Genomic DNA, 12,341 nt, shown 5'->3' with positions numbered 1-12,341 from the left:
ACAATTATGTAGATTTGATCTGTGATCGCCCGAGTCATATAACTGACCATTACCCATACCTTTAGAATGCAATGTCAATCAAGGTTTTACTGGAGGGAAGGTCTAGGGGTAAAATATACAATTCATAAGCATTATTTGTCTGTGAGGATGTTATATTATTTCTGCAATAGTTTTGAAGGCAGTGTTGACATTGAATTGTAAAGTGAGCAGGAAATGGCTGCACATACCAAATGTATCCTCTCTTTTTTTAGGTGAATTAAATACAAAACCTTATCACAAAAGAAAAAAGAGAAATTTAATAAAAAAAAAGGGGAAGAAGAGAAATATAATAAGTATGAAATATCACTATAGATTCAGTTTGGTATTTTCCATTACTTAACAGGAACAGTTACATGTATATTGCAGTGAAGTCTCATCACCATCTCTGCAATCAGGTATGTAAACCTGTCCCATAAATATATATATTATCATATGTATATAGTCCTATTTATTTGGTTATGTCATATAATCCAGGATCTTTCTATTACAAAAAATATCAATAAACTCATTTAAACAATCTTAAGTCTGCAGTCCACCACATCATGTAACTCAGTCTAATCTATATTGTTATTTTTCAGTCCTATAACGTCACCATATATTTACTTGAAATTGAACCTTTCAATACTTCACGTCTGTACCTCATTAAAAGAAAGATGTCAAATCTACAGTGTGTACACATGTTCCTACTAACCAAGTGCTAAAAACAACATACAGGTTTTTGAAGAAAAATAACTATGCCTGCATTTCTCAAACAACTTTCTTTATATATTCATCTTAATGTTTCACAAAGTATGAAAGAGAAAAAATGAAATACTTCTGATAACATGTTTGAATACTATGCTAGGAAATGCATTTCATGTGTTGTTGCAAGTTTTAATTCATGTCACGTGACAGGACAAGGTGCCCCTTGCTCACGCATGCGTACTGGATACTTTATGCCAGGGCGAGGTCTGTGTGTATCTTCGCAGAGGAGCGACTTCACCGAGTTTTCCTCCTAAAGTTGCTTCAAAATGAGTGACAGTGCTTCTTTCTTCGAGCCCAAAGCTGACGAAGACAAGAAGAAGCCGAGTTTTGAATTATATATTAAGGTAAATATATTTTATGTGTACTGTTTTTGAAATACACATCGAGAAAACGTGAAGTGAATTTCTGTTGCCGCCCTAATGGGCTGTACGTTGTAATGTTGCAGGTAAGCTTTTCAACAGGTGATAGTACCCGAACATTTACTTCTGCTAGAGCCAACCATGTACAAATTGCATGACAATTAAAAATTCTTACAAATAAATGATTACTGGTAACTCTGGACAGTTGACGTATTTTGTATTTCTTCATAACGCAAAACATTGGTGAAACGGGGGCAAGGCCCACTGAACAGTGACACAGGCACGTGTGTATCACTTGTGTACCTGTACAGGTAAGGACAGTGGGATAGGTCGGAATGTAATTATCGTATGAAGGGATTAAATTAAAGAATTTCATATCAAATATTCGGTTCAGTGATTTTGTGACTTCCAAGAACGAAATGATATCTTCTACAGCAGCTTTTATAACATGTCAGCAAGCTTGTCAAGGACACACTTTTTTACACGACAATATTACACATATACTAATTTCAGTGATTTTCCCTATGTACTACCTAGTGTATGTACTTTCACCTACATTTGAAAAACATATATTCTGTAGGCAACAACAATAAATGATGGCAATTAATAAAAGGTAGCAGGCTTCCCAGAATATTTCAAATAAAAAAATAATTGCGTGAAAAATTATTTGAAAAAAGGTGTTTTACTAGTCATAACGTTTTTTGGACATTATTTATCAATTGTCATTATGCAAAATTGTTTACCATACCCATATTCGTTGGAAGTTTAGTTATTAAAGTTTATTTTATATTTTACTATTTCAGGCTTCAACGATAGACGCAAATGTCAAAGGATCATGCCCAATATGTCAGCAGTGGTTCATGTTGGCTTACATACTGGCAGAGAAACAATGTGTCAGCTTCCGTGTGTATACGGTGTGCTCCGCTACGCCACCGGCACCATTTAGTGCAAGGTTGCAAAGCACGCACCCCTCACAGTACCCAGTAGTCATTGGACTTGGTGGTGAGGACAGCAATAACCAAAGTCTAGAAAACCGTGTCGTTGAAACCATTGATGATGTGGAACGGTTCTTTGAAGAAGTGAATCCATATTTTCCGGATCTTAAAAGGAATACCACAAATAATTTGAATGCATTGCGGCTATTTCAAGACTTGTCAAAAGTAAGGGTTCAAGGTTAAATTTTGAATTTTCTCATTTAGATTACATGCTTATATACTTCAGTGAGGAATTATGAACAAGTCTTTCATCTTATCTGGGTGAATTACATTCCAAGGTCAAGTGTGGAAATACTATTTTATTCATCTGCAGTTTTATTGATTTAATGATATCAGTATTAAAATTTGTTTCATTTTGGCCTTTTTCCACATGAAAAACCATTTGATGAATCTGATCTGCCATCCTCCAAAGTACTTGCATGTGTATTTTACTTACATTAGTCTGCAAACATGAATAGCCCTTAAAGTATCCAGAACATCAGATTTGTTCATACATTTTTGTAATATAATATGAAATACCCAGACTTACAGACAATTAAACTGAATTTTTCAAAAAATGTAAACTTGATATGTAAGGCAAGTGATTTTCAGTTTAAATCTGCATCCCTTTGCTGATGTGCCCTGTCTGAATGTAAACAGAGCACATCAAGCTTGGGCGATCTTATTGAATACCTGTTGCATGCCAATCATTATAGAAAAACAGCTGATACACAACACTGGAATTATGATAGGACAGTGTGTCCTACGTCTTCTCAGGTAAATGTGTTATCTCACTGTCTGTCTACGTACTGATATACTTAGTGGGGTCCGCCCATCTGGATATATATACTTTAGGACTGAATTCGTGTAGGAGGCTTCAACTGGTTCCCAAGTGATCTTCAGAATAGATGTTTTAAAGAGTTATTAAGTTTAGTTTTCAATTTTGAAAAGATATTGGATGCTTCAGGTATTGGTTAAGTCAGATTTGAAATAATTTTAAAGCCAGTTTGAAAAAAGATAACCATGTCTTCACCCCCAACCTCTCTTCCTAATATTTATCCATGTTGTTTTGAAAGAACATAGAAAATAGCAAAGTCTTGTATGAAACTACCACTACAGTATGTATGTAGAAATCATGCATGTAGCCATTATGTTATCAACTATTAGATTACCTAACTGAATTGTCCTTAATTATCTATTGAAATAATATCAACTTAACCAATACAATTATAATATATTTGTTTTATTTAAATGTAGAAAATAATTTTTGTAGTTGATAAACTTAAGATTTCAGAGGTCTTGTGAATGGATGGTGTGGTTCTTTGAATATGGGAACATTTTCCATGTTTGATTGTTTATTGAAAGAATAGTACTTAGTTATTGATGTACAGGAACAGAGGATCCCCCTCCCCTAACTGTCAATCAATTCAACTAGTATTGTGAACTGTGAAACCTAAAAAATAGATTGTCTATCCTGGTAAGATATACCTGATCATGGTAAGATACTGTAGAATATCTACATCGTTGTTTGATGGCACTGTACTGTCTGCTGTTTTTGACATGTACAAATTATCTTTGAGTTATGTTAGTAACTGTGCCCCATTCATAAAAGTTCAAGTGCTGTATTTGTTTGCACTGTCTGACACTTGACGTTGAGGCAGTAGTTCAACTACCAACCAACATGCAATGTGTACTACCTGTAGACTTTGGTTTTCATACACATATCAATAATTGACCTGGACTTAAGCATTGTTAGCATTCCTGGTTTCGTTTGATAGTTACTGGTCACATATATGATCAAGATAGAAAGTTGCTTTAAAAATTTGCCATGTAATGAATTTGTCCACACTGATAATATAATATAGGTCATAAATGTAACACACATTAAATGTAGCTTCTTATTTATGCTCCTAAGGAACTTAAAAACTTCCCTTTTTGGTCATTTCCTGGTTGTGACTGATTTTGGATGTTAGATTTGAAAGTATTTATGGAAGTATCAAATCCGTTATAAGCATATGTAACTTTTACCAAATCTAGATGAGTAGTGTGATCCTGTATAATATCACCATTTAATACCGTAAACTAATTGAATTTTTGCGTGTCTGAAGTGTCAGAATTGTTATTCATAGTCTTTTAGCATTACATCATGTGGCCACAATGGACCATGTATCTATATAGCTACATCAATGTGTGGTCGTCATTGTGTCAGAGTTAGAAAACTTATTTATCAGGTTGATTAAGTTGTTGGACACGCACATAAACATTAGGTACGAGAGCCATGTTTATGCATGTGTATACACATACAGATGTATGTTGAATAAGATAACATTAGTGTCATCCTTAGTATAATTGTTGATATCAGGTCTAATTTATGAATCTGCGATTAGGTAATTTGAATTAAGTAACATTTATCAACGTCAAATTTCAAAAGTCATGAAGCTTATAACCTGAGGTGTACAAACTCAAATATAGCTAGCACTTAGTGGTGAATTAAACTAAACAGTATAATTAAGAACATACTGGATCTGAAGGTGAATTTTCATGGAAGTATTCTAGTCAAACTTATTTCAGTTACACAGTACACTTCTGACAAATGCTTTGATTTAATTTTATTTTAAATATACAGGTGTCTTTATGAACTTCATTAAAATTGTAACGGAGGTAGAATAAGTAAGTCTTGCGATTCTAGCAGATAAAAATTCAGTTATTACAAATACAAAATTCAAGTTGGAAGAACATATTGTAATGAGCTTTTTTCTTGTTTTACTAAATTCATAATGTAAAATTGATAAAAGTTTTAATGTATACGTTAATATGGAATTATGGATGAAAACAAAGCAACTCAACTCTAATAAAAGTTAGCCAAGTCCACCAACATCTTAGCTATAATATAGTAAACCAAACAATCTCATCGTTCTCTATTTTCCAGGGGCTCAGGGTTAGGGGGATAAGGGCCCATTCCCAAATGGATTTCTTCCATGATAAGTTCATAATGTTTATTTTACTCCAAAAATTTCCCTCTCAATTGGTAATTATTCCCCAAAAATGAAATACAGGCCCATTCCCAAATGACTGGAGCCCTGAATTGAATATCCCCTGACATGATGAAGTTATAGTGATAATGAGTTGAGCCAATCAGATTTATTTGAGAAAAAAAGTAATTTTTTGACTTTCTATATATTTCTATATATATGATGATGAGGTGAGACTTAAGTCACTTTGATAGACCTACCCCATCCACAGAGTTTTCCTTCATTGTTTGCGTTTACAGTAATGAAAATATCAATCTTACATTACATGTAGAACTTTTCAATCAGATGTACTTGTCAAAGGGTGAGGGAGGTGTTTCCTCCGGTCAACAGGTTTTAGGTTAGCAAGTACATACAATAAATGTATAAACGATCACTAGATACAGTACAAGGCTTCTTGACTTCCTGTGGTGGATTTTAACAAGAAAAGAGGAATGAAGGTATAAATATCAAACCTGTAATAACATTTGATTGCATTCCTGTTGTATGTATATAGATCAAGAGGCCTGACACCTTACAGTAAGAATGTGTAAATGGTGTTTAGAAATGAAACAAAAACAAATACAGAGAGTTTCTTTATCCATATGATAGTATGTATGTGTGGCATGGACATAGTATGTATATGTGGCATGGACATTGACCTTCAGGACACTATATAATGTCACTGACATTGAGAGTATGTATGTGTGGCATGAACGTTGGCCTTCTCAACACAATATAGTGGCACTGACATTGAGAGTATGTATGTGTGGCATGGATGTTGGCTTTCTCAACACAATATAACGTCACTGACATTGAGAGCATGGAAGTTGACCTTCATTATATGATAGAATGACACATTCATATACTGGTAAAAAGGCTATTTTTTCTTGAATTATAACTATTATACATTGAATTTAAGGTTTGTCAAGGCTTAGTATGTTGTACATGTAAATATATTTGAGGGATTACTAGTGGATGACCGACATAATTTAAGAGGGTTGGGATTCAATGTGAAAACTATTTTAATTGCTGGTCGACTGTTTGACTGCATGAGCTGGAACTCGTTGGCATATGATTCATATAACACTTGGCCTGGAAGTGAGAGTAAACTTAATTTGAAACACATGTATGGCAGCTTGCTTATGTGTTTATAAATAAAACTTTGTGTACATGCCTGAAAACATGTTTAACTATCAAAGTCAATTTGAAGAACTTTTATGATATAAAATTTAGCAATAAGAGGACAGAGACATACAGTGTTATGATTAATTTGCTTGGCAGTTATTTCCCTTGACTTATTTTGTTATTTATTGTCTGCTGTCTACAGTGAGCAAGGGAAGGAGTTTTAGAAATATGTGTTATTTTAAACTTAGAAGAACAAACATATAGTTGATTTATAATAAGAAGTTGAACACTGAGAAATTTGATATGTCGTTTCATCTGATCCATTGGATTTGTGGCCTGTTGTTTCAGGTGTAAGGTGTGTTTGATATTCATATTTTTACTAAGTTTGATACAATAAGATATTAGAAAAGTCTTTTAAGATGTAATAAATGCCTGACTGTAAATAAAGGAGGAGTCGAAATTATTCTGATGTTGTATATCATCACCTTTTAAATGTCGGTCTAGAGTTTGACACCAGACTGATATAAAAAATTGATGCATCAGAATAATTTTGGTGAGCAGAGACACTAATTTGCCCCTTGCATTTGTGGGTTTGCTAAATACCAGCTGTCATTGTTAATGAATCATCTTATAGAAGGAATTAAGATGTTTCTAAAAGTAGTTGATGTGTAGACATATATGAAGTTGAAGAGAGCATGAATAGAAAAATGAAGATATGTAGGAAATAATGAGATGTTAAATCAGGACTTACATGGATAATGAAAAAAACTATGCAAAAGCTTTGTATTTTGTGCATTAATGCTATCATATTTGTTATTTAGGCAACAATGTTATTGGATAGGACTGCCTACATATTTGTTTAACCATGAGATTGTTAACATGGTTTTAATGAGACTCTTTTTTCATTTTCAGAAATTTAACTTATTTCTAGTATCTCCAGACAATAGTGGAATAAAGTTTACAGCTTACCTTAAAACCATAGATGAACACCTTCGCAAATTAGAAACAAAGTTCCTGTGTGGGAGTTCTTTATCATATGCCGACTGTTGTCTTTTGCCAAAACTGCAACATGTGCGGATAGCTGGTGCTGTAAGTGTGTTGTACAATTTTTGATATTTGAATATTTAGGATGGTTATACATTAGAAGTCTTTATTGCTTATTCCAAGTACTCATTACTTTAGCATAAAATTGATGGTAACTTTAAGTTTCATAAATGAATATTTCATCACTTAATACTTGTACTGGTAAATTATATTTATACAATAATTAATGAGGATTAGGTCACCTCTCATCTTCCTCCTAATACCACCTATATTTGCTAGATTATGGTGTCACTCTGATTTTTGTTTTAATTTTTAGGCTTTGAAAAAGTATGAAATTCCAGAGGAATTTGAAGGAATTTGGAGATACTTAAAAAATGCATACGCAATTCCTGCTTTTTTGGAGACATTACCAGGAGACAGGGAAGTGGTTTCACACTACATATCAAAGGTGAAAAATGTGGGTGGAATTAAGCCACCAAATCTGCAAAAGCTGGAGCCCCCCACCATTTCTGTGCCATTGATATACCAAGATGATCAACAGGTTCAGGTCCCAGAAGAGGAAGAGGAACAGCAAGTGATCAACAATGGAAGAGAAGAGGACGAGGTTGAGGTGCCAGAAGAGGAGCCAAGTAGAGAGAATGGAGATGACGAGGACGCAATGCCTGAGCCTGATGAAGTGAACAGGGAGGTATATGAAGAACAACAGGTCTTGGAAAATGATGAAACACCGAAGGAAATTTGTACAAATGGAGACAATCTGGATGAGTGAAGGGAGGTAACTCAGCTATACAGACAAGGGGAAAAATAAACTCTAGATTCTTCATCTCAAAGGTTAAATGAGACTGGAGTAAACATGTCAAAGACAGAGATTTTGTGCATTTCTGATCTAGGCACATATAAGGCTTTGAAATCATCCATATACTGGTCTATATGTAGCCATTGCAAATGTTATACACAAGTGTATTCAATTTGAACCTTCGTTCAATGCTTCTTCCATAAACTGCCTGGAAGATACAAAACACCAGTCTCCATATGTAATGCATGGCTCTTGCTCCTAAAAATAAAACAATTGAAACATAATGTAAAACATGATTTCAGTTAAGAATAAAGGATGACAAAATTCTCAAATGTTTCTGATGTGTTTCATATCCTCCAAGAAATGGAGTATAAGATTATGAATATGTTGTTAACATCAAAAGTGTTAACCTTGTATTGTTTATATATATTTATATCAATTCATATTTCATAGTCTAGACATAAAAAACATATATTTTATGGAGTCACCACAAGTATGAAGAAGAGGCTTTCCATAATGTGAACTGCTTCACTTCACTATGGCTAGTGGTTATTTGAGATACTGTACATAACCTTGTATGGTGAATGATTCAGCTTTATGTATACATACAGTTGTAAATTACAGTCAAAATATTACTCAGATTTCAGAAAAAAACATGTTTTAGATAAGTGTTTTGTCCTGTTCATGTTTTTGGCAGAAATCATTTTAAACTGTTTAAATGTAATACATTGTGTTTACTGTTATGATTGTATTGTGATATTTTTCGGAGGGCTTGGCATCCTGTATAAATGATAGGTATTTCTTGTAAATGGAAATCATTTATTCTATATGAAAGCTACCCATGAGCAAACAACAATTTGCTTAGCAACTGATTACACTGTATTTCAGTCTATGTAAATGGAGTGGTGGTGGATTTATATAGACATATACCAACAAGCTAGCAAATCTAATTTTTTCTGACTTGTCCTTGTCTTTCAAAAGTAAGCACCGTCCACTGACTATGTGCCTACATATACAAAATTTCAACTGTGCCTTCCTATTGAAAAAAAGTTATTTTAAGGTACTTTGTAGTCTTTACATTGTCCTCGTCTATATTTCACAACTTCATGGCTAGATCAATGGATTCAGTAGAATTCTGATTCAAAAGCTGACAAATATGTGCGGTTACATGTATTGTTAACCAACAAGAAAAGTTACATTATATTAAGTAAATTTTTTCTTTTTAAATCTGTCTTCAAACTTTTCAATTGTTATTATCCTATATATATATATATGTAATTTATAATAACCTGATAAGAAAATTTGAAAAGAATTTATAAAAATGTTCACAGATTTGTGATGAACTTAATCTGCTATTGTATGTTACATAAACAATATACCATAAGTATTTACCTAAATTTACTAGACAATAGTGTGTTATCACTTAAAACACTAAATATGAAAATAGTATCTTATTTCACACTACTATAAGTGATGGTGTATGAAAGATATAGATGTAAATTGTCTAATGGCACACTTTATCATTTTACAGAAGAAGACATTTTCTCCATGCAGAGATATGTAGATATTGGTTGTTTACTGTGTTAGTAGAAAGCTACAACTATGAACTGTTCATGAAGTCAAGTGTATGCTCATGGTTTGAGGACAGAGAGGTTGGACTGTTGTTTAATAGTGTGATAACAAATTTGATAAACATTTTGTCATGTTTATGAATATGTATATACGTATTTATGGTGATTATACACCTGAGACCAGACTACTTATGTATAGTTCATAAATTACATGTTGATAGAACCAAAAATTAATTTTTTAAGAAAAAATATATTTTCATAAAAATTAAAATTGTTGAAAGTTGAAAAAAAAACAACTACATGATGATTTTGTTTATTGAAAAATTGCAATGAGGAGGATAAAATGATTGTTGTGTGATCATGGTATCTTACTAATGAAACCATTCAGATGTTGTTAATGTCCTTGATCATTTGTCTTTTGAAATGAGCTTTGCCTTGACTGTTGTAAAGGCTAGAAGAGAGATGTAGTTGTGCATTTTGTTTTCATGTTTGTTAAAAGGAAGCTTAGCAGTTTGTACACACTATATGTTGGTCTATTTTTGAGGTATACGTCTCTTTTTACCTACTTATTTATGCAGCTAACTTCAGGACCAGTAAGTCCCGTTGAAAATAGTATTTTCTTCATAACTCTTATGTTGTAATTTACTTTACTAAAATTGGATTGATTCGGAGAAAAACTAATCATTGCATGTATATTCCTGTGATCTGGAAAAATTGGATTGATTTAAAGTCAGAAACCTAAATACTTGTATTAATGACCGAATTTCTTATCAGTAATCTCCATTTTTACAAATACATTTTGTTTGGATTACAAGTTTGTGTCACATTTGATTGCAATATTTTCCCATTAAAATGACAAACATTGTTTCAATAGCTACATGGATAAAGAAGGTTCACCATTGAATTCTGTGAGATCACATTCTATAATGAATTTTTGCAGCTTTTGTACATGGTATGTAAATGAAAATTTTCTAGGAAATTTATTATGGAAGGCATCACTTCGAAAGTTGATCAAATTGTTATAAAATAATATCAATAATAATTGGATATAATTGCTGTTGGCCTTTGTCCTTGTTTGTTCCATTCTACAGTTGGCTTCCAGGAATTACAATCATATTGAAACAGCTTTAATAGTTGGCATTAAATTGATGTTTCTTTAACTGTGGAAGTAATTCAATTCCTTATTTAAATGTGGAAACAATTTATATGTGGCTTAATTCAAGGCAAAGCATTAGCATTTATGTAAAAGATGAAAGTTGTTACAAATATGCCAGATGTGGGTGCATTTGTTATATTACCTCTGTAATATCATTGTCAAATGTAATCTTTATATATGATAGAATTATGAAATAAAGATAGTGAACAGAACAGCTTTGTTTGCCTCTGTTTGGTGATGCAGGTCTCTATCAAGGGAATAAACTCTGCTAGTTATGATTCACCTATTCAAATTTTATTTATTTCCCTTACTTAAATGATTGAGCTGTTTATTAATGAAGAAATCATGGATAATTGGAAACAATCTTGAAATTTTCATGACATTTCTAGATTTTGTATTTACAAAAATAACATTTTTGCTTTGTTCAACAGTTTTAATTACATGAATAATGGTCACTGTCCTTAAAGATATGGTTTTTTCTTCATCGTGACCCAAGGATCAAGTGAGGATTTTTTCCCTATTCATGAATGTGTGAAAAGATTAATACTTCTTAGACAGTAAGTGTAGCATAAAACATTATATAGCATCTTAATGATAAGGGCAATTCAGAACAAATTTATGTGAAACTATTAGGCCAGTTCCATGTAACCTTATTAAAACGGTTCAGGTGGTCTAGAATTATTCCACTCCACAATACACAAACACACATGTACTGGATGTTGGAACTGATCTGTGTAAACTTGATATGCACAGTTTTGGAAATTGCTGCTTTACATAACAGTGTTGCAACCTTTCAGAGATCACATTGCTTAGTCACAGTGTACTAAAATCTGTGGAAGGCTAGAAAGTATAGGATGTTATCATGTGGGTATATAGTGAAGGGATGATGTTCAATAAGATATTTTAATGCCATTTTGGTAGAATTCAAACAAACTCTATGCCATTTCAAATTTTACCTATATACATGCATGCTGAGAAATGTATGCTTGTACTGAAAAAAGTAACTCGGTCTTGAACGCGAGTCAGTCGGTACATGATTTCAAAAACTCTGCTAATCTTTTATAAACTATCATATAAAGACCCTCAGAAACGTTAATCTTCATTGCCATTAAGAAATATGAATTACTCTCACTGCTTGCCTAAGCAGAGGGAAAATTAAAAACTATCTTGTTGCATGTATTTTGTATGTACACAGGAACAATAAAACTTCAGGAATTTGTCAAACACTGAAAAGTTTTCAGTTCCGTCGACTTTGAAAGATATACCTAAATTTAAATTCATGTAGAATAATACATTGTTGGAATGAGATTTGTGATACAGAAATGATATATGATTAAATACAGAAAATAAACACAGGTGTTAATTATTACTATACATGTATTGGTTTTACTCAACTCCAATTTAAATGACATTCAAACAAATACTATTAAAAAAATATATAAATATTGAAAATATATTTTTCTTATTTGCTTATTTCACTAAATATACATATGCAGAAAAGGAAATTGAAAAATATGACAAA

The 12,341-nt window shown here is 32.5% G+C and overlaps 1 protein-coding gene across 1 annotated transcript; it reads left to right on the top strand.

Annotated features, from left to right (window-relative positions):
• The first annotated feature begins 418 nt into the window (after positions 1 to 418).
• LOC132547752 (chloride intracellular channel Clic-like) lies at positions 419 to 11,031 on the top strand. The gene is made up of 5 exons (XM_060211554.1): positions 419 to 434; positions 934 to 1,127; positions 1,946 to 2,302; positions 7,165 to 7,341; positions 7,613 to 11,031. Exons 2-5 carry the CDS (start codon positions 1,050 to 1,052, stop codon positions 8,063 to 8,065), a joined length of 1,065 nt encoding a protein of 354 aa, XP_060067537.1. The 5' UTR covers positions 419 to 434; positions 934 to 1,049; the 3' UTR covers positions 8,066 to 11,031.
• Positions 11,032 to 12,341: the final 1,310 nt, after the last annotated feature.

This window comes from Ylistrum balloti, unplaced genomic scaffold (genome assembly GCF_031769215.1).
Source record: "Ylistrum balloti isolate Yb309-2 unplaced genomic scaffold, AGI_CSIRO_Ybal_v1 Utg369972, whole genome shotgun sequence".
Classification (NCBI taxonomy): domain Eukaryota; kingdom Metazoa; phylum Mollusca; class Bivalvia; order Pectinida; family Pectinidae; genus Ylistrum; species Ylistrum balloti.
This window is presented reverse-complemented; position numbering and strand designations above follow the sequence as displayed.

Coding starts and splice junctions, on each gene's coding strand:
- LOC132547752 (XM_060211554.1), top strand. CDS start 1,050: ATGAGTGACAGTGCTTCTTTCTTCGAGCCCAAAGCTGACGAAGACAAG. Junction 2,303..7,164: donor TATTTCAAGACTTGTCAAAA/GTAAGGGTTCAA, acceptor TTTCATTTTCAG/AAATTTAACTTATTTCTAGT. Junction 7,342..7,612: donor ATGTGCGGATAGCTGGTGCT/GTAAGTGTGTTG, acceptor TTTAATTTTTAG/GCTTTGAAAAAGTATGAAAT.